Consider the following 23,995-nt stretch of genomic DNA (forward strand, 5'->3'; position numbering starts at 1 on the left):
ATCACTTTTCCCCTCCACTCCCTCTCCTGTTCCCCCAAAACAAAATAAAGCCAATATATTACATGACTGTATTCACAAATTAGAATATTCAGGACAGGATCACAGACACATGGTATCTCTTCAAAGTCTACCTAAACCTGCACAGCCACTCCATCCATTCAAATGGATTCTCTCGTGCATTAGCAGCAAAACCACTAAGTCAGCCAAAACGTATTCTTCTCCCATGGATTAGCTGGCACAAATTAGTATCAGAGTGACGCATGCAGTCTGTCCCTTCCCATTTTTCAACATGCACAAACACCAGGGATTTGGAGACGCTTCACAAGTTCATGCTTAGAATTTACAGACAGGAGTCTAATACAAAGGGGAGCATGGGCAAACTGTTTAGGAGATAACGCATTCATTTACTAATGAGACCTCAAATGACTTAAAATAAACTTCCCCTTGCTCACTAGTAATAAAAACTGTTCTGCTATCCCAACAGAGCCTGCACTATGCAAGCAAACTATTTCAACAGTCACCATCCGCCTGCCAAGGAGCACTACGACAGAAACTAACTAAACAGGACAGAGCACTTCAGACTGGTTCAGAAAAAAATGATGTTGGAGCATCAGCCATTAAGATTCCACACGCTGAACGCTGACTGGTTTACAGCAAGCACACAAGCCACTTGAGGCACAATTTGCTACAGCACACATTAGTCAGGTAAGAGGTCACTGCAAGACTGCTTTTGAGGCAAATCTGAACATTGCATTTGACCAGACAGGCTTCAGACAGAAGTAAAAATTTTATAATAGCTTTCATTCCTCCCTTTGCTGCTGTTTAAGTTCAATAAGAAACCATAGAATAAGCTGGAACAAGGGTTTAGTCTTGCAAGGTAATGAATATAATCACCAAGATCCAGCTGCTCAATCTATTGATGCAAGTGCCAAAACGCTTCAGTTATGTACCTTTAAAAAAAAAAAAAAAAAAAAAAACCTAGCCTCATAAGATGGGAAAATTCTAAGGGGTTAACCTTCAAGTTCGCTCCCCAGTATTGTTAAAGAGCAAAAAAATTATTAATGCACAAATGCAACTTTTCAAATTAATAGCATCCATTTAAGACATATGATTTGTTGATAAAAAGCAGATCGCGTTTGAAAAAAGCACTGTCAGTCACAAGGATTTTGTCACAAACTTTCTATTTTCCCTTGGCATGTCACCAATTAGACCTACTTCTTTAGTCTGCTACCACTAGTATGAAAAAAAGCATAATGGGTTTATAATTTGCTACTGAATCCCATAGCAACTGTACGTCACTTTAGATGTAAATTACAGACAATTCTTTCCCATGCAATTTGAAAAACTATAGAGATGAATCTATAATTTGAGCAGATCTAAATGGTATATGGTTGAGAGAAAAAGCTACCCTAAATAATTGAAAGGAAACTGCCACAGGCCAAAACATTCCTCATGCACCACGTTAAACATCTCTTTGTCCCCTTCCTTTAAATGGGAGGTGCCACATTCAGGTCAACATTAAGAACATTTAACAGGAGTTTAGCAGTTCAGTGTGTTCTGCATATCCTGTCCCATTTTTGCTGATTGTGAAGAGATGTACGTGTACAATGAGTTTCCCTTCTAACCAGCCTCTTGGCTGATTCATTTAGTAATGTCACAGTCTCATGTTACTGATGTCATAACAGCTTCAATTTTGACAGACTACAGCATCAGTGAATTAATAGGGCAGGAAAAAACAGGTTACAGGAAAGGAGCAATGATGCAAAAGGCTTCAGGATAGTTTAATGGATTTTGATTCAAAAGCCACATTGTTCTTCTCCTTCGGACACCTATAAGAAGCTTTCAAGTCTCAAGTCAGCATGAAGAAGCTTTACCCTAAAGACCCTGTAATGACAGAAAGAGCCTTAATTTGGCATCTCATACTTTGAACGTAGTAAGATTAAGGCACCTATAACAATTTGCTCTAAAATAAAGGTCTGAAGTTTGGGGGGTTTTTTGTTTGTTTTTTTAAGAGGTGACTATATGGGGCTTGGTTTAATCCTAACCTTTGAGAAAACACTTCCGCCATTATCGGTTTAGAAAGCGCACAGAAGGCGCAGGGAAGGTGGGGCGTTCCAAGACGCGGGGAGCCACATTTGTCAGACAAGGTTCCAAAATTCAGTTCAGACAGTAGAGCATGGGGCAGCGTGCTTTGGTTATCTCAGCTTAGCCCCCAATAAACATTTGTGCATCTGCCAAAGTTCACCAGTGATTCAGCTGGTGGTTTCAGTTCAAAATACTTTGTATAGCAGGGGCAGATAGTTAGCACACGAGCAGGAGGCACTCTTCAGCTCCTTTTGCATCACTCGCTGACCCAAGCAGGGATGCTACGACCCTTTTTGCAGTCCTAAAGCTACACCTCTACAGATGCTACCTTGTGCAGGCACACCGCAAGCTAGGACTAGGGCTGGCGGCAGAAGCTTGCGTGGCATCCATCCGCTACGCTTAGGTCAATACCACAAGTGATGAAGAAAGGGGTACCACTGCAGTCGCGTCATTTATTGTCAAAAGATTATCCATCATGTTTGCTCACAAATACTGCTCCTTAAACCACAAATATAGTTTTTAAATAAACATTCAAAAGTCTGAAAATTCCCCGATAAAGGTTCCAGGAACCGCTGTAACACTGTTTACATACCATCAGCACCTATACCACATTAGCATGAGGAGTCGTACCAATTGCCAAGAGACATTTAGGTCTGCCATGTAACGCTTAGAATTGTGCTTTCGGATTCCTACTCACCCAGAAACCCCCATATGTTGCTAAAAATATGGGCGTGAAAAGCAAAAGCTGAATGCCACGTACTGAGACATATCTAGGTATATTAGATGATGACAGATACAACATCCTGGCAAAGTATTATGGACAGAATCCAAGATAAAGACCAAAAGAGAAAAATAAAGGCAGATGCATGAAGAGTTCCCTTGTACCTCAGTCTGGACACCAAGACACCCAGGGACAGACCAGCAGAGATGAGGAACAGTCACGCCCCACTTGGGGGAGGAGGGGGAATGGCTAAGCACAGCCTGTACGCATACCCAAAGGAAATGCGGAATAAAGCAAAGCTAACAGAGAGCTACAGTCCTTGGAGAACCAGAAGAGTTGTTTTAGGCTAAAACACCAGAACAGCTCCATTTCATCACTGGACAAATTTACTTAGGACACATTTTCCAACGCTCAACCTTCAGCTGCAGAACTCGGCACTCAGCGCTCATAATTTCACAACTGCGTGGAAGCCGTTTCAGGGGCAGCAAGTTACACAAGGAACAGATATGCAACGTCTTAGAGCGTCCCACATGATGCTGATGTTATTCTTTTGCTATAAGGAAAGTTACCCTTTTTTCAGGTGAATATACCCTTCTGTCACTGAAGAAAGAAGTCCTCTACGGACCAATGGGAGTACATAGCTCTGTGATCCGGACCTCTGCAGAAGCAGCTCCATGTTCTCTGTATACAACATAGAAATAGCTTCCTGAAACATGAAGTTGAACATCAATACATGAAAGAGTAACAGTTTCTTCACTGGGATAAGGACAATTTAGCAGGGACCCAAACAGGAGAGCCTCAAAAAGCCAAATATCATTTCTCCATATTCCCGTGGCCTAATCCACACGCGATACAGCCCCACATCAGGGACGCAAATGCTCTGGCACGAGGGACGCTAAAAACAAATGGCAGCTAGCCCAGCTGGGTGATCATTTTTGGATTATGTAATCCCAATACATTATTATTAGACCAAGAACAAACTCAAGCAAGCAACTGAAGATATAAGCCTGACTGTTCTGGCAAAGATACAGAGACTTGTCGCAGAAATCATACTAACGTGCTATCCTAGTACATAAAACAGGTCAGACTGCACACATGTTGGACTTAAGGTAACACAAACAACAGTATTGGATTCCAGGCTATTATACATATTGCACAACACTGTCGTCAGTTATACCGCATTTAAAACCCAACTGAGCAGAAGCCTTAGCAAATTTTTTCCATTTACCTACTACAGACCAAAATTAAATCAAAGCCTAGCCTCCACAAACACACGCTCCAAAGGTGCGTTACAGTCACTTCTTGGCATCTCCTTAGCAGAGCATTTCAGAGGAAGCAGAGAAGTTCAACAAGCTGGAGAAACTGTTTATAGAACAAACGCAGAATGAGCATATGTGTTTAATAGCCCACTAATTGTTGTGTTATTCACTACACAAACAAGTGAGCTCTTCTGCTCTTATCCTTTCCTGCCCATTTAATCACCAGTAGCCTTTGACTATTTCTCTTTTGGGTGGCAGTGAAGGAAGCAAAGTTCATTAGTGGCCCTTGGCCACCAAACACTCTAGAGACCAGACTTCATTTAGAAAATAAACACCACTATTCATGTGTGACACGGACTCAGAATAGCTTCCCAAAATATTTAACACAGCTGCCTGTAGTCTTCCTACTCTCCCTCCCCCAAAAGAAAAGGCTTTCTTAATATATAGACTGTGTTCCTTCGGGGGTTCCCCCCCACCCCCCTTTTTTTTTTTTTTTTGAGAGAAAGCTAACAACTAAGTCCATATCCAAGGCCCTTGCTGCTACTGACTTCTCATAATGCTGATAAACACTCATTAAAATATAAGTTGATAAACCCTGGAACAGTAATTACCTTCGTCCTCATATACAGATTGCCCAACTCAGTGATGTGATGTAACCAACACCCTAAATTAAAAATAGTGTTGTGACAACATATGGTTTATCCTACAGAAGCTGGCAGGCAGGACGCTCCTAATGACAAACGGGTTAGGTTCCCAGCTTCCCCAGCACCCGACAAGGTGAGGGGACAGAGACGGACGCGCTCTTCGCAGGATCAGAGGAAAACAACAACAGTAATAAAAAGGACAGCTCTTTAACTCCTCTCAGACACATCATAACGACAGATGCTGAGTGTTTCCATTATTCTTTATTTACATGACTAATAAGCTCTCTGGATGCATTTCAGGGAAATATCTCGGGAAGAGACAATCTGGAAATTTCAAAACACAGCCCCGCTGGAAGGGCCGGAGCACAGCTCGCGCCCCGGGGGTGGTGGGGGGAATCCCTCAGTCCCCCCTCTGGGACCTGCCCCCCACTCCGGGCACCAACCGGGGGGGACCCCTCAGTCACCTATCGGGGGCCACACCACCCCCCCCCATCACCTACCTGGGGGACCCCTGGGTTTTGCAGGCACCTCCCGGAGGGGGAGGCACCCAGACCCCCCGATCCCCCTCAGTCACCCATTGGGGGCCACACCGACCCCCCCCCATCACCTACCGGGGGGACCCTCGGGTTTTGCAGGCACCTCCTGGAGGGGGGGGGCACCCAGACCCCCCTCAGTCACCTATCGGGGGCCACACCACCACCCCCCCATCACCTACCTGGGGGACCCCCGGGTTTTGCAGGCACCTCTCGGAGGGGGGGGCACCCAGACCCCCCTCAGTCACCTATCGGGGGCCACACCACCACCCCCCCATCACCTACCTGGGGGACCCCCGGGTTTTGCAGGCACCTCCCGGAGGGGGGGGGGCACCCAGACCCCCCGATTCCCCTCAGTCACCTACCGCGGGGGCCACACCCCCCCAGTCACCTACCGGGTGGACCCCCGGGTTTTGCAGGCACCTCCCGGAGCGGGGGGGGGGCAACGAGACTCCCCTGAGGTACTTACCAGGTACGGGGGGGGGGGGGGGGAATAGCAGGCCCCCCCCCACCTTCCCCAATTATTTACCGAAGGGGGGGGGCGCACCCAGACCCCTCAGTCACCCACCAGGGCCACGGCCCCCACCCCCGGCCATAAGGGGGGGGGGGGACGGCGGCAGGCCGTTCCCCCCTCCCTCCTCCGCCAACAGCGACCCAACGGTGCCCGGGGGGCTCCGGCCGGGGCCTCGTGGCCGCGGGAGGGAGAAGGTGGAGGGGGTGGGGGGGTGCCGCGCCCGCCGCACCGCACCACACCGCGCCGCGCCCGCTTAGACCCCTAACCTTGCAGGCCTGGTAGCTCTCGAAGGCGCGCAGGGCGCTCTCCGTCAGCTTGACGTGGAAGACGGAGACGCGGGTGCCGCGGCCGAGGCGGCCGCAGGACAGCCCGTACCCGCGCTCCGCCTGCAGCGCCGCCATCTTGGGACCGTCTCCCCCTCCGCGCCTGGGCCGCCGGGGCCTCCCGCCGCCGCTGCCGCCGCCGCCGCCGCCGCCACGCCCCCTTCCCCCCCTCTCTCATGCATTATTCATGAGGCGCCCGGCCGCCGCTCCGCAGGCCCCGCCCACGCCAGGCGCCTGTTGCTGGGGTAAAAGGAGGTGGGCAGCCCTCTCTCCCATTGGCCGGTCCCAGCGGGCCGCCGAACCGGATTGGCAGCCGGCAAGGAAGAGGCGGGGATATGCAAATAGGAGCCGCGGGGCATGGCGGGGAGGGTGGTTTGGTGCAGCCCTCCAGCGCTGGAGGGGCCTCGGGGCTGCGGGCGGTGGTGGTGGTGGTTGGGGGGGGGGTTGTCCGGGCATCTCCCCCCGCCCCCGGGAATCCCCCTCCCCGCCCGGGGATCCCTGCCCTGGCAGGGCCTGGGGGGGTGCAGGCAGCCCTGGGGAGGGGGCTTGGGCAAGGCCTGGGGGCCACAGGCACCGCTGGGGAAGCGGGGGGGGGGGCAGGCCTCCTTGCCCCAGGGGGCCCCCCATGGCCAGGTCCCCTTTATACCGGGGGGGGGGTCCACCCCAAGCGGCCGGTGAGGAGGCCCCCCAGGGTCACCCAGACCACGTTGACCGGAGCGGCCGCCGGAGCCGGCACCAGCCCAGCAGGGCCAAGGCCAGGGCGGCCCTGGGGGATCGGGCGAGGGGCGCCCCAGGCTGTTGGCCGAGGAAGGGCTTCGGCTGGCTTCTCCATCCTTCCTGCGACCCCGTCAGGAGTCCTCCGGCCTGGGGTCAGGAGCTGCGGGGGATCAGGCCTCGGGACGCCCGCTCAGCTCCGGCGACGAAAGCCCCAGTCCCGCAGGAAAACGCTGCGGCGGGGAGGGGACGAGCCTGGGGCTCCCTGCACTGGCAGAGCCCCCCGGGGCACTCGCCTGGGCGCCGCAGCCGTCCCGCCAGGGATGCCCGAGCTGGACACCGAGCCCCGTCCGCCCCCTCCGCGAGCTGAGCGAAGGGCCGGCTCCCAGTCGGCAAACTGGGCTGAGCTGGGAGGAGCAGCCGCCAGCCCCGCGCCCGAAATGAGGAGTCCCGGGCGCGAAGGAATCGTCCTTTATTGGGAATTTCACAGTCGGTTTGGGGCGGGAGGACAGTGCGTACAGCTCCACGCGAGCGCAGAGCCGAAAAACCGGAGACGGGAGCGCGATGAGACAGATTAGCTGGGACGGGGGAAGACGGAGCCTCCAGCCGGGACAGACCGACGCCAGGGGACGCGTCCCTCGCGCCCCAGGTTTCTTTGGCTTCCTTTGACGTTGCGCCGGCCGGTGCCGCGCCGAGGAGGGGAGCGGAGCGGGACGCCCATCCCGCCGCTGCTCCCTGCCCCTCCGGCCGCGGCGCCCGCTGCGTGTTGCTGGGTTGGCGCACGTTCGGGGGGTCTCCGTCCCCAGGGCCGGACCCACCTGCATGGGGAAAGGGTGCTGGAAGCGCCGGGTGGCCGTCGGGAGAGGGGGGTCCGGCACCTCCGACACAGAGCACATCCTTATTTCCGCGATTGCCAGTCCGCAGGGAGGGGTTGGCGGAGCCGCCGGCCCCGGGAAGCCCTGGCTCATCCCGAGCAGGAAGGAGACACGGTCCCGGAGCGGGTCCCGGCGGCAGCGCCGCTCCGCCGGTGCCGTTAGTTCCTCGCTGCAATGACCACGGACAAGGCCACGCCGCCGAGCGCGATGGCTGTTGCGCCAAAGAGCCATTTCCAGGGGATGGACTGAGGAGGAGGAAGACACCGGCACCGTGACGGTACGCCCACGGCGCGCCCCGGCCCCGCGCCGCCCTCCTGCTGCTCGTCACGCTGGCGCGCGGCCGCAAAGAGATGGAGCAGCGCCGGGGGCGCGACGTGCATCTGAGATAACACAGCCCAAGAAGGCAAGCGCTGCGTCGGCCGTGCTCAGCGCGTGGCCAGCGCGGCCGAGGGGACAGTGTGTGCCGCGGCTCTGCGGCCAGCTGACAGCGATTTCCACCCGCCAGCGCTCGGAGCAGCTGGGAGCAGAGACCAGAGCCTCCAGCTGGCAGCGCCGGGGCCAGGAGCGAGGCAGCAGCTATCAGCGTTTTCCTGGCACGCCGGCCACGCGCTGGCCCCGGGCCGGCCACGTGCTCCCAGTGGGGCTGCGGGGACGGCGCAACCCAGCGCACGGGAGCTCGGCTCGCTCAGCCAGGGCACGTTTGCACCCTGGGGTCTCTCTGCCCGGGCTCCCGCAGCCCCTCCGCTCACCCTGGCGCTCCCCAGCCCCGGTGCGACCCGCAGCAGCGCCGAGCCTTACCCGGGGCAACTTGTCTTTGCATTTCGCCGGGGTCCCGCCGGCACCGACGTTCCCGAGCATCTTCCTGTACATCTCCGTTTCCACGCTCTTCTGGTCCGCGTGCTTCTTCACCAGCTTGGAGAGCTCGGCGTGGATGGTCTGGGGAGGAGAGCGCGACGCTGCTGTGATGGGCTCCACCACCCGCGGGTGCCCTGCACCGGCCCAGGGGACAGGGACAGCAGCGTGGCACCGGGCACCTGCCGTCAGCGCCTGGCAGCGGGGAGCAGCGCCCAGGGCAGATCGCACAGGCGCCAGGGAAAGGATTTTCTCCTTTAAAAGAGACTCGAAAGTTTTTCCGCCTCAGGGACAGACGTGCCAGAGCTCTCCTGCGTTTCTGCCTGGAAGCGGGCCAGGGTAGCAGGCTGAAATTCAGCCCGGTCTGATGTGGGATCGCAGCAAGACCCACGAGCGCCGGGTACGCGGGAGCGTGTCGGCACACGCCTGAGCGCTCCGAGCCACGCAAATCGTTGCCCTCGGAGGGAGCTCAAGCGGGATAAAGCCCAGGCAGAGCCCGCAGACGCCGGGCGAGCTCAAATCGGTGCGAACCGGCCCCAGCGCCGGTGGCTCTCCCAGAGCCCCGGACAGCGAGGGCGCTCGCCCCGCTACCCGCCCGCGGCCCCGTTCCCAGCAGCCGCCTCCGCGGAGCCCACGTCAGCGGCGGCCCGGCAAGGACATCGCGCCAGCCCGGCGGCTGCGACGTCTGTCCGGCGGCACGGCCGCGCTGTGCCCTCTGCTGGGCATGCCACGCTCCGGGTGGCTCCGACGCCTCCCCGAAACACCGCCACCCGCGACCCACTTTAAAGGCAGTATTTGCCCTGGGGACGCTGGCTCAGAGTTATCCACGTCGCTGCAGCGCAAACAGGGCGCTCGCCAGCACGTTAAAAAGTCTTGAGGGTGCAAAGCAGCAAGTTACTGAGTGCCTCTAGCACCCCCGGTAGCTCGGGCGTCCTGCTGCAGGGCTACATCCAGCTCCCCGGTTTGGTGCACTGGTGCAGGACAAACACCGGTTTCCCTTGCACCTACCCTCCTTTGAGGACGTGCAGCTTCCACGTGGTTAAGCAACGGGAGCCCAGCGTCTGCTTGGCCTCTAACAGCTAAAAGGTGCCAACAGCCCCAGAGAATCCAGGTTTCCTCATCCAAGGACAGGTGAATGTCTTGAGTGTGTTTTCACCACCGGCAGCCCATGACTCAGTAGGGCATATGCAATGCTGCTGTCTGCAGCAGCGCAGCCACTTCCCCGGGAACCCCAGCAGCCAGCTGGAACGGTCAGTAATTTGCTGTACTTGTGGTTTCACTGGTAACGTCACTGCTGGGCATTTTGATTTTTTTTTTTCCTCGCTTCAATTAAAAGCTTCGCGCAAGCAGGCTGGCGAACGGCAGCCCTGCCAACGCTGACGGCACACAAGAGACGCACGGGGAGAGCGCTCGCTTCTGTCTGCGATCCTAGTTTGCTCACTCACGTCTTCAATGGCTGGGAGCCCACTCGAGCCTCACTGGGTCCGTTTGAGACCCTTCTCCTGGGCTGCCCAGCCTTCCCTGTGGCACCCTGTGGGTGCTCCCAGACCATGAGCTCTCTGGGACAGGGGGTCTCGCATGCTTTTAAACCACAGAGCACCTAGTTTCCCAGGGTCCCATCCTACTCACAGCCTTTAGAGACTGGAAAACATGATGCTAATAATGATGTTCTCGTGAAATGCCCAAGAAAAAGGCAGATAAAACAAGCCCAATCCGGGACTGATGCCTGTCCGTACAGCTGAGCACCCTGCCTCGAGCTCGCGCAGGCAGCACCTCCCTCCGCGTCCTCCCCCAGCTGGCTGGGGCCATTCCCTGGTTCTGGCAGGGCTTTCGATTTCTTTCTCCCCAGGCTCCAGCCCAGCAGCTGATCATTAACTGACCGGAAATTCCTGACCCAGGGATCGCTCACGCCTTGTGCTGGCCTGGGCGCTGGACTGAGGTCCAGGGCTTCTGGGGCTGCTCCCACAGCCCAGTGAATCATGCTCTGGGCTGCCGCAAGTGACTCCGAGGACGTGGCTGTGCTCCACCTCCAACAGCAACAACACAACACGCTGGAGCCGCCCCGCAAAGCTGGGGTAGCCAGGACCCTACGCCCAGGCTTGCTGAGCTACGGATGGGTTGGCAGGGAGTCCTGCTGCCGCAAGGACCAAAGGGCAAAGAGAGAGTATCACAGCCCAGAGATAAGGGCCCCACCAGCTCAGACAAGCTCGGACATTGTACCGTGGGTGCTAGCACGCAGGGCACCATGCCGGGATATCCAGCCCTTACACAGGAGCACCACGGTTTGCAGTTTTGCATGGCCAAGAGGAGAGCCCTGCAAAGCACAGCTCAACAGGATCGCTAGCAGCGCTCAGGGCAGCCTACCTTGTTCGAAGGCTCCAGTTTCAAAGCCGCCTTTAAGATGGGGATGGCCTCTCTGTATTCCCCCTGCTGGGCCAGGACCTGGAAGGCGAGACACAAAGCTGAGCAGGGCACTCGGGGTCCATCCCTCACCCCTGCCCTCTGTCCTGCCGTGGCCGGGCTGTGGAGAGTGGAAGGCAGAGCCCGCCGTGCACCCAGTCTCACCTTGCCCTTTCGGAAGAGGGCCTTGATGTTCCCTGGCTGGTGCTCCAAGACGAGATTACAGGACTTCAGGGCTGCCTCGTAATGATCCAGTTTGAGCTGAGAGGCTGCCAGGTTGTTGAGACATTTCACCTTCACATCTAGCAGCTCGGCCTCCTCCTCGGGGCTGAAGTTGACTGCAAGGATCCCAGAGCCCAGTTACGCCAGGAAGGCAGGAGCCCGGCCAGCCCTCCTCCCTGGGCAGGCCTGCCGATACCTTTTGAGCTGGAGTCGATGACCTTGAGGGCGATGTCGTAGGAGTTGATGGCCAGCACGTAGTCTGCCTGCTGGTAGTAGAAGTTGCCGCGCTCTCTCTTGCGGTTGGCCAGTGCTATCTTCTCCTTCCCGTTGAGCAGCTCTAGGTCCGGCGCGTCCCGAGCCTCCAGCAGCTCCACCTCCAGGAGGAGGGCTGCGTTGGGTGGGATATCAGGGCTCCTGCATCAAGGAGGGCACTTCTGAGGGCTTTTGCAAAGCGAGGGCCTGGCTGACGGCTGCCCCCTCTGCCAGTTCCCCCAGCCAGGCTGGGCCATGGGGATTTAGGGGATTTAGCACTACTTGCATCTCACCAAAGCCGCAGGCTGCTCCAAGCGCCTCCGGTCTGCCCTTCCCCACTCACCTGCCCTGGGGGCCGTAGCAGTACTTTGCATCTGACATGATCAAGGCTGTTTCTCCCATTTCCAGGAGCTGCACACACAAGTCCAGAGCCTACAGAGACCAATTTTGTGGAAGGAGGTGAGCAAAGGTCCTGCCCCTCCAGAGAGGGAAGCCAAGCGGCTGCTTCCCACTGGCAGACGAACTGCGCAGCTGGGGATGTCGCCGACTCCAGACCCTGCCAGCCGCCCCTACTGCCCCAGGCCCGGGGCAGCGAGGTGCCGCCCAGCGCGGTAAGAACAACACAGCGATAAACCAGGGACAGCGGCAGGGCAGAACTGGGCAATCAGCCTGCAGCACCCACATTCGTTTCTTTACGTGGTCTGGAAACAGGGTGCTGAGTTAAACCCCCCACCATCCCCAGTCAGCAGGAGGCCCAGGCTAGAGGGAGCAGGCACAGGAGCCCAGTGCTGCACCTCTAACTGTGCTCTCCTCCGCAGCCTGGCCGCAGGGCTCGGCCTCCCGGCTCTTACCTGCAAGACATCGCAGTCTCCCAGCGTGAAGGTGAGGCTGGGGTTCTCCTCCACCACGCTGCCGTCCTCCAGCGTGGCCTTCAGGCGGACAGTGACGTCCTGGCCCTTGCGTGGCCGGCTTTCCACCCCCTGACCCGGCACCAGGGTCTTCTTCTTGAGCAAGCCGCTCCCTGGGCAAGGAGAAGGCGGAGGCACGTCAGCCCACCGCAGCGGCAGGGCCCTGCACGGGGAGGGGAAAGGGAGACGGCCTGGCTCCGAGCCACGTCCCCCGGTTTCCAGCAGCGATCCCCCGCACCAGCCGGCCTTTCTGCTGCGAGAAGCGCCACCATGTCACCCCGTCGACCATCCCACCACCTCCACCCTAAGCGACGGATCCCCACAAACCACGGCGGAGCCCAGCAGCAGCCTCGGCCCCTGGCACCGGCTCAGGCGCAGAGCTGCCTGTCCAGTCCTTCCTGCGCTGCTGCTCCCAGAGTGCCTGAAGAGCTGTGGGGAAGCCCACCTCCTCCGACCTCCCCTGAAGAAGCCCGTTCAGCTCCGTGAGCCAGCTCAGCGCCTTGGACAGGAGCAGAAGATGCAGAAGTTTCCTCTGTAGGCTCTTACCCAAGACATCGAGCCATTCCTGAGGGTCCTCAGCTGCTTCCCCTGGGGCCTGCTCTGAGGACTGGGAGTCCTTCGCTGGGGTCCTCACCCGGCCCATGTCCTCCAGCGGGGGCAGCTCGCTCAAGTCATCATCATCATCTTCCAAGACCTCAAAATCCTCCCCGCTGTCAAGCGGGGATGTGCTGGCTCCAGCGAGCTCCGGGCAGGACAGGTCCGTGCCGCTGTCCGCCCAGTCCGGGGAGCTGCTGCTCTGCTCCTCCCCGCTGGAAGCCATTGCCGCAGAGCAGGGAGAACAGCAAGCTAAAGGGGAAAGACATTCAAGAGGTTGGTCCTTTGTTTGCCAAGGGGATGAACGCAAATGCCAGCCCTCCCCCAGCCTGGACAGAACACTGCAAGCGGTGACTAGGAACAGGACAGATACCACCAACCCTGCGCCGATGGAGAGCTGCAGCCGTCGCTCGCTCATTCGGACCTCGCACCTCAGCCCCCAAAGAGAGCAGCCAGCAATAGCAGATCACGCTTTCCTTTCCCGTAAGGTTTTGGGGGACCCTCCCCTGCTCTGCCGGGATGCACTGACAGGCTGAGCCGAGCTGCCAGGTGCTCTGGCCTGTTTCTGTGTATTGAGACACCTGCGTGCGGGGCAAGCGGGTCTCCCCGCTGGCCCGGCAGCTGGAGGCTGCGCAGCAGGCAAGCGCGAGAGCCTGAGCGGCAGCCCCAAGGGCCGCCCCGGGCGACGCTGCTCTCGGCGAGCTGGACAACCGGAACGTGGTCCAGGCCAAAGGCCTGAGCGCCCCGGCAGGGCCGAAGTCCGGCTTCCCCAGGGAGGCGAGGGCCTCCGCGGCAGCGAGGCCTGGCGGCTGCTGCTGCCGCCACCTTCCCGGGCGCTTCGCCGGCCCCGCTGCAGCCTGTAAGCGGCGCTGGAGCCGGGCACGGGCGGGTAGGAGACGCCCCGGCGACGCCGGGCACCGGCGGAGACTCGGCAGCGGGCGCAGCCGCCCGACGCGACCCCCGGAGACCCCCGCCGGCCGGCCACGTGCTCTCCCCCCGCCCCGGCCGGGCGGGCGCGCGCGCGCGCCCCCACGTCACCGTCGCCGTCACGCGCCGAGGACTCCCCCTAGCAACGGCCGCCGCCGCCGCGCGCCCCCCGCCGCTCCCACCTGGCCCGCGAGTCAGCTGCCGCCGGCCCCGCCCCGCCGCTCCCATTGGACGGCCGCGCCGCGCCAGCGCCAACGCCATTGGGCGGAGCGAGAGCTCGTCACCGCACCGCCTTAAAGGGGCCGCGGGGCAGCCCCGGGCGCAGGGGCAGCTGCCGGCGCCCCGAGCGGGCCCCGGAGGCCTCTCGCGCTCCCCGCCCCGGGGTTATTTATACGCCGGTAGCAAGTCCGGGCCCGCCCGTCGCGGGTCTCCGCGGCCCCGGCACCAGCGGGGAGGGAGAGGAGAGGGGGAGGGATGGGCCTTACCGGGCGCGGGGAGGCCCCGCTTCTCCCCTCCCGCGGGCCGGCGGCCGCCGCTTCCGGCCGGGCGCCGTGACGCAAGGGCGCGCTGACGTCACGGCGTCGCGCGCTGCGTGACCCGCGTCCCGGAAGCGAGGCGAGCGAGCGCGCGCGCCGCCGGTGCCGCCGCCGGTGCCTCCCCGCCATGTGAAGCCGCGGGGACGGGCTCCCCCAGGTGCGCGGGCCGCCGCCGCCGCCGGGAGGCCCCAGCCGTTACCGGGCCGCGCTGCGCCGCCGCTGGGAGGCACCGGGCCCGAGTAGCCCCTTTAACGGGAGGGGGAGGGACCCTGTTACCGGGTGGGGGGGGGGCGGCTCCAATACCGGGAACAGGACGGCGGGAGGTTCCGTTAACGGAGGAAGGAAGGGCACCGTCACGGGAGGGATTCGGTGGGGCCGGGGGAGGCTCCGTTACCGGGGCCGAGAAACGGCAGAGCGAGGGGGTGTTTCCCTAACGGGGGCCGGGATATGGCGGGCGGGCGGGCGGGGGGGGTCTCTGTTACCGGGGCTGGGATGCAGTTGGGGGGGGGGGGGCTCCATTACCGGGAGCGGGATAAGACAGGCTGTGGGGGGGGGTCTCCGTTACCGGGGCTGGGATGCAGTTGGGGGGGGAGGGGCTCCATTACCGGGAGCGGGATAAGACAGGCTGGGGGGGGGGTCTCCGTTACCGGGGCTGGGATGCAGGAGGCGGGTCCTCCATTACCGGGAGTGGGATGCAGTTGCAGGGGGGAACTCGGTTACCAGGGCCAGGATGCAGTTGGGGGGGGGGGGTGTCTCTGTTACCGGGAGCGGGAGGCGAGTCGAACCCGTGCCGGTCCCGCAGGCGGCGGCGGGCGCGATGGAGCCCACGGCCTCGCGGGTGTTCTGCGGCCGGGTGATGGGCATGGTCAACGCCGAGGACGTCAACGCCATCATCCAGGCCCAGAAGAACATGTGAGTCGCCCCAGGGTGACCGGTCTCCCCTGGGGACCCAACCCCGCGCTCACGAGTGCCCCGGCTCCGGGCACGGCCCTGGCAGCGAGCCGTGCTGGGCGGGGGGGGGGGGCGGTCTCGCCAGGCATCTTCAGAGCCCCATTTTCGCTCTGAGCAGGTTGGATCGATTCGAGAAGACCAACGAGATGCTGCTCAACTTCAATAACCTGTCCAGTGTCCGCATGCAGCAGATGAACGAGCGGTTCTTGCACCACACGAAGACGCTCGTTGAAATGAAAAAGGACCTGGATAGCATCTTCCGAAGAATCAGGTGGGGCCAGGGTCAAGGGGCTGGGAACGTCCCCCGGGGGTGGTGGGGGAAGAGAGAAGATGCAGAAACCAAAGGGTCTCTCTTCACCTAGAGAGATCACGGAGCGCTGCTGTCTGCAGAGAGGGGTATTAAAATGTGACACCCCTGTATGAAGGATCTTGGACCGTCACAGAAACCAAAAACAGGTGGAGAGAGAAAAACACATAGCAGAGCAAACACGTGGGTGTGGGGAGAGGCACTGGTTGCTGAGCTCGGAGCTTTAGGAATCCCAATTTAGGAATCCCGGCTTTGCAGCTGGGCCAGTGACTCTCTGCACTCCCTCTGCGTCAGCAGGGAGGGACGCAGCGCTCGCGCTGCTCAGGAGGGTTACGAAACTTGGGGTTTGCAGAAGTACCCGGTTTCCTGACAGGGAAGCTGTGGGAGCTCTGGCTAACGCTGGAAGTTTTGACTCCGAGGGCAGGGAGCCTCTTGGCACAGTGCTGGGCTTCCTGGGGAACAGACGGGGAAGACGCAACGTTCCCCAAAGAGCTAACTAAAGCGGGAGGCGCCTGCTGGTCTGGCAGCCGGGCGTCAGAGGATGAGGGATGCGGTTCAGCTCTGGAGCGACCCCCGAGGCCAGCTGTGCTGAGGACTCACCAGCCCGCCGCTGGGGGGGATTTGTCAGCTCGTGCGTAAGCCTGGCTCTCTTTTTCTCCTCTGCTCTTGCAGGACGCTGAAAGGGAAGCTAGCTAAACAGTACCCAGAAGCCTTCAGCAGTGAGTGATTCTTTGTTATTAAATCTGACTTGCAGCTTTTATGTCAGCTTGCTTTCAGCGTGAGGAGTCCTTTTCCTAAGGACACATGGCTCAACTTTCTGGGGTTGAGACCCCTCTAAAGAAAGAAATAATGAGACATCCAGGCATGTGCCAGCTCATGGTAGCTGCAGTGAAAAGTTTGGAGAGCTTTTTTTATTCTCTTAAATATGCTTTTAAGAGGTTACAAAGCCACAAATAACTGATGTCACCTAAATTAGTAGCCATCTATTGATTACTGTTACAAGCAGTCAAACCTTTGAATTAGAAGGGAGCAAACTCTTTGCTGTGCTTATGTTAGAGCGTCTCTCATACCTGGTGTTACACGGGCTGTGTATTGTTGTCACAGATGGCCAAAGCAGTAAAACTAACTGCTGCGTCTTCCCTTTCAGACATCCACGAATCTCCGATTCTAGATGACGATGATGATTTTGACCCTGTTCCAAAAAGCACGACAACCACCATTGCTACCTCTGAGCAGAGCACGGAGTCTTGTGACACAAGCCCTGACATTATCTCTCCAACCATGAGTCAGGATTTTGAGGATTTATCACAAGGCCAGTACGATTCACCGGCTGTGAACGGACAGAGTCTAACAGATGAAGAAGCTGCCAATGACCTGGACTAGGTGTACTGATACTGTACAGCCACAGCCAGCTCAGCTGCCTGGCCTGTGGAGAACTTCCTGTCCTGTATTTATATTTGTGTGTTTCCTTGGCCATTACTGTTTTGGGAAGAGGGAAGTGAAGGCTGAGAGGTGACGGCTGAGTGAAGAAGAGACCCCCTTCTGCCTCTAAACTGCCACCGTAGTGCATACCCTGCAACCTGATACAGGCAAATAAGTAAAACATGGATTTGAAACGCCTTTTGTCCTTTCTCATTTGTGTGTTCAGGAGAGCAGCAAACCCCTACGTTTGATTTAGACTTTGGCTCTTTGGAACAGAAGAGCGCTCTCCACAGCTCGGGGTGTGGGTGTTTTTCTTGGGAACGTAATTTGTTTGAGCAGTGTGGAGGCTCAAACTCCCTGTGCGTGCAAACCAGGGCTCCAGCTTTCCCCCAGGAAGAGCCTGGATCTCCCCGGCAGTGGCTGAAGGGCTGCGCGTGCCGCCACAGCTGCTCGCGGGCTGCCTTGCTCTCTGCTGGGGCCGCAGCTAAGCGGGGCCGCTCTGCTAACGAACGTGCACCAGCAACCGCAGCTTGTTTCCCCACCCACGAGCAAGAGCTCTGAGCCTACTTTCCCTATGTACTCACCTATTTCGTACCACACCTGAGACCTTCCTGCAGGGATGCTTGTAGCCGCGCTCACTGCTAACGGGAGCCCGCTAGCCGCAGTGACTTTTCCCGGTACCTTCACCATCAGGCTCTTTCCCTTGTCAAACCCTTAGGGTGTCCGGGTGGGAACGGCCAGCGCTGTTGCTGCTTGTGAGGGGCTGAGATGGCTGCAAGGGGGTGGAAAGATGGGCTTGGTGGAGAGCGGGGGGCCAGGGCTGCGGGGCGGGGGGCCAGCACTGGGGCATGGCGCCGCAGGGTGAGCTGTGGGGTGAGTGTGGGGTTTGGGGCCAGGGCTGTGGGGCAAGTGCAGGGACAGGCCACAGAGCCACAGGGACAAAGAGGGAGCGTAGGGTGAGCATAGAGCTGGGGGCCAGGGCTATGGGGTGAGCGTGGGGTTTTGGGCCAGGGCTATGGGGCGAGCGTGGGGTTTGGGGCAGGGCTGTGGGGCAAGTGCAGGGTTTGGGGCCGGTCCCTGGGGCTTGAGACTGGCTTATGAGGCGAGTGCTGGGTTTGGGGCTGGTCCCTGGGGCTGGGCTATGGGGTGAGTGCAGAGTTTGAGGCTGGTCTCTGGGGTTTTAGGGGCCAATCTCGGGGGTTTGGGGCCATTCCTGGGGGGTTGGGGCAGGGTTATGGGGTGAGTGTGAGGCTTGGGGCCATTCTCTGGGGTTTTAGGGGCCAATCTCAGGGGTTTGGGGCCACTCCCGGGGGTTTGGGGCAGGGTTATGGGGCAAGTGCAGGGCCTGGGACCATTCTCTGGGGTTTTAGGGGCCAATCTCGGGGGTCTGGGGCCATTCCTGGGGGGTTGGGGCAGGGTTATGGGGTGAGTGTGGGGCTTGGGGCCATTCTCTGGGGTTTTAGGGGCCAATCTCGGGGGTCTGGGGCCACTCCCGGGGGTTTTGAGGCCAATCTCGGGGGTCTGGGGCCACTCCCGGGGGTTTTGAGGCCAATCTCGGGGGTTTGGGGCCACTCCCGGGGGTTTGGGCCAGGCCTATGGGGCGAGCGCGCGGGAGGGGAACCGTTTTGGGGGGGGCGGGGCGGGGCGGGGCGGGGCTTGCGCCTGCGCAGTGGGGCCCGGCGGGCCGCGGTGACGCAGCGGTTGTGACGTGACGGCGGGCGAGTTCCGGTTCCGGTCGGCCCTTTTGTCGGCGGCGAGGCGGCGCGGCGGCCGGGTGCGCGGGCCGCGGGGTTGGGGGGGGGGGGGCTCGGGCCTGGGGGCCCGCGACCGGGGGGGCCTGGCCTGGGGGCGGGTAGGTGGCGCCTCGGACGCCTGGGTCCCCGGGGTGGGGGGGGAAAGGGGGCGCTCTAGGGCCAGGCCGGACGCCTGGGCCCTGCCCTCAGAGCGCTTCGACCCCGCCGTGGGTCCCCTGTGGAGCCCCCCTCCCCCCACTCCCCGGTAGGACCCGCTCCGGGGGTGACGGCGGCCGCTGCTCTCCCGCAGGCCACACGGTGCCAAGATGCAGATCTTCGTGAAGACCCTGACGGGCAAAACCATCACCCTCGAGGTGGAGCCCAGCGACACCATCGAGAACGTCAAGGCCAAGATCCAGGACAAGGAAGGTACCGGCGACCGGCCCCGCTCCCCGCTGCGCTGACGCCCTCCCCCGTTCGCTCCTCAGTCCCCGTGCCGCGACTAAGCCGAAACAGCGCCCCAATTTGACGCCTTTGTCTCTCGCAGGTATCCCTCCGGACCAGCAGCGGCTGATCTTTGCAGGCAAGCAGCTGGAAGATGGGCGTACGCTCTCCGACTACAACATCCAGAAAGGTATCCTACGCTTGTTTTAATACAAAAGAAATCCAACAGGCTGGACGCAGGTTTCCGAACGCACGGTGACCCACAGTAGCTTTGGGGACCGGGTGCTGGGCGCTGCCCGGCCGTGCCTCGCTCCTGCAGCGAGGCTGACGCAGTGGCATCTGTCTTGGTTTCAGAGTCCACCCTGCACTTGGTGCTGCGTCTGCGCGGAGGCATCATCGAGCCTTCCCTTCGCCAGCTTGCTCAGAAGTACAACTGCGACAAAATGATTTGCCGCAAGTATGTCCTAGCCTCGGGAGCTCTGAGTGGCTTCCTTACCCCGCTTCTCACCCCACGTCCACGGGGTGGGGGTGATCGCGCTCTCAAAACGCGGTTCCTTGGCGAAGCTCCGCTTTGCCTTAACTTGCCTGGGAAGGAACTGGAACAGCTCCTGAAGCTTTGGCGAGTTGCCTCGTCTTACTGCCCTCTTTCTCCGTGTAATTCCCTGTGCCGCTTGGAGCCCCGTGGGTAGCTTTGCATTCTTGATTTCGAATGCGCCTGTAGTGAGTCATGTTACCAGCTCTGCTTCTGGGACAGAGAGCTCCATTGTGGACGGGTGGCTGTTGCCAGTTCAGTAGGGAACGCAGCTATTTATAAGCTCCCACTTCATGCTGTAATTAATCCGCGCTGGGATTTATGCGCCTTCCTTTAGAAAAACGTTTTAACGCTCCCTCCTTCCAGCCTTCAGTCCCTCTTTTGCAAGAGGGCTGCAGGGCCCAGCCCTTGACGCGCTCCCCGCTCGCCTCTTCCAGGTGCTACGCCCGTCTGCACCCGCGCGCTGTTAACTGCCGCAAGAAGAAGTGTGGCCACACCAACAACCTCCGCCCCAAGAAGAAGGTCAAGTAGAGGCGCCGACCCTCCGTCCGCAGCCCCCCGCTCCAATAAAGCACCGAAGCACGCGCGTGCTCCGCTCTCGCCTCGCTTGTGCCCGCGTCGGCAAGGGGGGATCTCAATAAAGCCTTGCTCTGGGTGTGCGGTGCTGGTGTGCTGTCTGTGTGTGTGTGGGCGGCTGTCCACGCCGGGCCCGGTACCGGTACCGGCGGGCGGGCAGGGCTGTGGCCGGCGATGCCGGGCCGCGCCTGCAGGTGGCGGAGCTGCCGCGCTGCCGCCGCCGCGCTCCGCCTCCGCGCCCCGCCGGGCCTGCGCGTACCGGGGCCGCCGCCGCCGCGCCGGGAGCGGGCCGGGCCGGGCCGCGGGCCATGGTGAGCGGCGGCGGCGGGGCGGCCCGTGGGCACCGGCACCCGCCGCTCCGGGCCCACGTGGGCGGGGGGGTCTCGGTACCGGGCCGCGTGCACGGGGTGGGGAGGGAGGTCCCGGTACCGGGCCGCGTGGACGGGATGGGGGGGGGGGTCCCGGTACCGGGCCGCGTGCACGGGGTGGGGAGGGAGGTCCCGGTACCGGGCCGCGTGGACGGGATGGGGGGGGGTCCCCGGTACCGGGCCGCGTGGACGGGATGGAGGGGGGGGTCTCGGTACCGGGCCGCGTGCACCGGGTGGGGAGGGAGGTCCCGGTACCGGGCAGCGTGGACGGGATGGGGGGGGGTCCCCGGTACCAGGCCGCGTGGACGGGATGGAGGGGGGGGGTCTCGGTACCGGGCCGCGTGCACCGGGTGGGGAGGGAGGTCCCGGTACCGGGCAGCGTGGACGGGATGGGGGGGGGTCCCCGGTACCGGGCCGCGTGGACGGGATGGGGGGGGGTCCCGGTACCGGGCCGTGTGGACGGGATGGGGGGGGGTCCCGGTACCAGGCCGCGTGGACGGGATGGGGGGGGGTTCCGGTACCGGGCCGTGTGGATGGGATGGGGGGGGGAGGTCCTGGTACCGGACCGTGTGCACAGGGCTAGGGGGGGGTCCCGGTACCGGGCCACATGCACGGGGGGGGGGTGAAGGGGAGGATCCCGGTACCGGGCCACGTGCACGGGGTGGGGGGCAAGGGGAGGATCCCGGTACCGGTCCACGTGCCCAGGAAGGTCTGTTTTGGGGGGGGGGGATCCCGGTGCAGCCCCCTGCTCACGGGGCTGGGAGGGTCCCGGTGCCGCCTGCGTGCACGGACGCACCCGAGGAGGGGCCTGGCGCCCGCCCGGTCCCCAGCGCGCACGCGCCTCCGTGGCTGCCGGTCCACGCGCACGCCGCCCGGGGGTGCCGGTACCGCTGCCCGGCCAGACCCCGGCCCCGCGCGCCGGCGCCGCTCCAGCGCTCGGCTCCCGTGGGAGCGGCTCCGGGACCCCTCGGTGGCCGGCCCCGCGCCCGGCGGGCAACTCGAGGCCCCCGGTAGCGGGGCGAGACCCACCGCCGTTAACGGGCCGGGACGCGGAGGAAAAGAGGGGAATTAAAAAAAAAAAAAAAAACCCACCAAATCCCACGCGCGCGCGCACGGGAGAGAAACCAGCTCCCGCAACGGCCGCCGCCGCCATGCCCTTCCTCGCCCGCGGGGTTTTGCCTGCTGCCGCCGGGCCACGGCCGTCGCCTCCCTTCTCTCCCCGCAGACGGACGACGCCGTGAAGGCGCTGCTGCGGCGTTTCTACGCTCTGCAGGGCGAGCGCGTGGAGGCCTACCGGCTCTTCGAGGAGTGAGTACCGCCCGCGGCCGTGCCGAGCGGCGCCAGGGCTCAGCCCGGCGGCTAACGGGGAAGGGACGGGCTGCGCCGAGCCGCTCTGCAGCAATTCCCGGACGATTTCCCCATCCTCTCCCACCTGCGTGCCCGGCGCTCTGCTGATGCTGCCAGAGCAGGGACCGGCCCGGAGCATCCGTACCCCAGGGCAGGGGATGCCCAAACCTGCCCTCGAGCAGCCCCAGGCTCTGCCACCCCCGGCCCCGGCCCCGGTTTTGCATCCTCGCGGGAAGAGGCTGCTGGGGAAGAGCAGCTGCCGCTCGCTGCCTGCAGCCCCGGCAGGCGGCTGATGAGCTCCAGCTGGCAAAGGGGACGCGCCGCACCAGACACCTGTGTCCTATTTTAGCAACAGACAGGAGATGATTTACTTCCCGGGACCCTGGCTTGCAAATGAACCAAAAAAAAAAAAAAAAAAGCCCCAAAAAAACCCCCAACCCCAAACGTGAGCGAGAGGTTAAGCTGCCGGGCCTGGGAGCAATCGCGGGTAACAAGGCCTTCCTGGGGAAGGGCAGCCGCGGAGGAGGAAATAGCCGCTAATTCAATAACGGGGCTGAAGGGCTGAGCGGGCAGACCCTCCCCGCGCTGCCTGCCGGGTCGCGCCGAGCGTCGGGGCTCAGCCCTGCGCCGGGGCCGGTGGCAGGTGACGGCGGCTGTCCCCAGGGGCCACCGGGCGTACCTGAGCAGCGCGCCCCGCTATGACTTCCCGCGCTACCGGCAGCTGGTGCACGAGATCACGCTGGCCTTCAGCGGCATCTCCCGGGAGATCCTGCAGATCAAGGGGCGGCTGCAGGAGGAGCACGGCCGCCCCGAGCTGGCCCAGCACCTCGGCCGCATCCAGGAGCGCGAGCAGGAGAAGCTGCAGCTGGTGAGAGCCGGAGCCGGGAGGTGGGGGCGCACCGGGGGCCGGCGGCAGCGGTGCTGGGTGGGCTCAGCTCCCTCTCGTCGCCCCCGCAGACGGCGCAGCTCCAGCTGGCCAGGCAGCGCGCGCAGGACCAGCCCGGCGTGGACGCCCATCAGCAGGAGGTGCGGGAGCTCAAGCACAGGTAGGTGGCAACCGAGCGGGCACGAGCTCCCGGCGCTGCCATCTCCGCCGTGGCATCCAGCGGCAAAAGGGGCGCCGGGAGCCCCTGCGGGACGGGGAGGGCGGAGGGGCCCCCCGCATCCTTCCCGGGGCACGGCCGCCCCTTCCCCGCCGGCGCGGGGCCGAAGGGGGCCCAGCTGGTGCCTTCAAAAGCGCTGGCGGTCGCAGCCCCGGGGGTTGTTTGGCGATGCCGCCCGGCCGCGGTCCTGTCCGCCTCCCCGGGCTGAGTGTTTCATAAACAGCGCGGGGAACGCGAGGCGGCCCAGCTAATACGCTCCATATGGGCTTTATTTATAGTTTCCATCCGCTCTCCTAGGCTAATTAAAACCATTGAGGCAATCAGCGAAATTCTCCAGGACCTCAAGTACGATTCGGAAGAAGCCGAGTGATGGGTGTCCCCGTGGGAACGGCAGGAGGGGCCGGGCGGCGGGGCGCTGCCCGCGGCGCGGGGGCCCCGCTCGCCCCCGCGCAGGTGGGCACCTCCGCGCCGGGGGGCCGGCTCGCCTGCCCCCCACCCTTCCTCGGGGCGAAAGGGATGGAGAAGCCGCCCCGGGAACAGCGGGGTCCCTGCGATGCTGCACCCAAAACGCCCCTCGGGAGTCCCCCGTCCCGAGCCGGCAGGGACGGGCGCCCCGCGTCCCCCAATAAACACGTCGCCGCGGAGCAGGCTGTCGCGTGGTCTAAAGGAGGGCGATTTGGGGGGCTGCCGGGGCCCAAGCGCAGGCGGAGAGGCCAGGCCGGACCTGAGCGCGCACGCGGCCGGAGGGCTGGGCGCCGGGGGGGCACCGGCCACATTTGGGTGCAAAACCCTCCGGAGAAGGTGCTGGGCCGCGGGGCCGGTGCAGCCCGGCTCGGTCCCGCGAGCCCCCCGC

At 61.7% G+C, this 23,995-nt stretch overlaps 5 protein-coding genes across 9 annotated transcripts in view; 3 read left to right on the plus strand and 2 right to left on the minus strand.

Moving 5' to 3' along the window:
- ELL (elongation factor for RNA polymerase II) overlaps positions 1–6,220 on the minus strand; it is a 54,424-nt gene extending 48,204 nt beyond the window's left edge. The window contains exon 1 of the mRNA XM_068920198.1: positions 6,023–6,220. Within this exon, the coding sequence (XP_068776299.1) occupies positions 6,023–6,157 (135 nt within the window). The 5' untranslated portion in view covers positions 6,158–6,220. The remainder of the gene's footprint in view (positions 1–6,022) is intronic.
- A 1,029-nt stretch (positions 6,221–7,249) lies between these two features.
- On the minus strand, positions 7,250–14,394 carry FKBP8 (FKBP prolyl isomerase 8). 5 transcript variants are annotated; one of them, XM_068920201.1, is made up of 9 exons: positions 14,309–14,394; positions 12,849–13,148; positions 12,246–12,415; positions 11,738–11,826; positions 11,339–11,556; positions 11,086–11,258; positions 10,885–10,962; positions 8,467–8,604; positions 7,250–7,913 (listed from the first exon to the last, which is right to left on the minus strand). In XM_068920201.1, the coding sequence occupies exons 2-9, from the start codon at positions 13,120–13,122 to the stop codon at positions 7,827–7,829; spliced, it is 1,227 nt and encodes a 408-aa protein (XP_068776302.1). In that variant the 5' UTR covers positions 13,123–13,148; positions 14,309–14,394; the 3' UTR covers positions 7,250–7,826. The 5 variants fall into 5 exon arrangements, with proteins under 5 accessions (XP_068776302.1, XP_068776300.1, XP_068776303.1 ...); XM_068920199.1 differs by lacking the exon at positions 14,309–14,394 and adding an exon at positions 14,006–14,099; XM_068920202.1 differs by lacking the exon at positions 14,309–14,394 and adding an exon at positions 13,935–14,035.
- Positions 14,358–17,233, plus strand: KXD1 (KxDL motif containing 1). Its single transcript, XM_068920206.1, has 5 exons — positions 14,358–14,516; positions 15,162–15,271; positions 15,429–15,581; positions 16,290–16,336; positions 16,765–17,233. Exons 2-5 carry the CDS (start codon positions 15,177–15,179, stop codon positions 16,998–17,000), a joined length of 531 nt encoding a protein of 176 aa, XP_068776307.1. The 5' UTR covers positions 14,358–14,516; positions 15,162–15,176; the 3' UTR covers positions 17,001–17,233.
- A 1,457-nt stretch (positions 17,234–18,690) lies between these two features.
- On the plus strand, positions 18,691–20,403 carry UBA52 (ubiquitin A-52 residue ribosomal protein fusion product 1). Its single transcript, XM_068920208.1, has 5 exons — positions 18,691–18,813; positions 19,083–19,201; positions 19,320–19,406; positions 19,571–19,673; positions 20,186–20,403. The coding sequence occupies exons 2-5, from the start codon at positions 19,099–19,101 to the stop codon at positions 20,277–20,279; spliced, it is 387 nt and encodes a 128-aa protein (XP_068776309.1). The 5' UTR covers positions 18,691–18,813; positions 19,083–19,098; the 3' UTR covers positions 20,280–20,403.
- Positions 20,404–20,563: 160 nt separating this feature from the next.
- REX1BD (required for excision 1-B domain containing) lies at positions 20,564–23,786 on the plus strand. Its single transcript, XM_068920207.1, has 5 exons — positions 20,564–20,635; positions 21,918–22,000; positions 22,703–22,907; positions 22,997–23,085; positions 23,440–23,786. The coding sequence occupies exons 1-5, from the start codon at positions 20,633–20,635 to the stop codon at positions 23,510–23,512; spliced, it is 453 nt and encodes a 150-aa protein (XP_068776308.1). The 5' UTR covers positions 20,564–20,632; the 3' UTR covers positions 23,513–23,786.
- Positions 23,787–23,995: the final 209 nt, after the last annotated feature.

Source organism: Struthio camelus, chromosome 26 (genome assembly GCF_040807025.1).
Source record: "Struthio camelus isolate bStrCam1 chromosome 26, bStrCam1.hap1, whole genome shotgun sequence".
Taxonomy (NCBI): domain Eukaryota; kingdom Metazoa; phylum Chordata; class Aves; order Struthioniformes; family Struthionidae; genus Struthio; species Struthio camelus.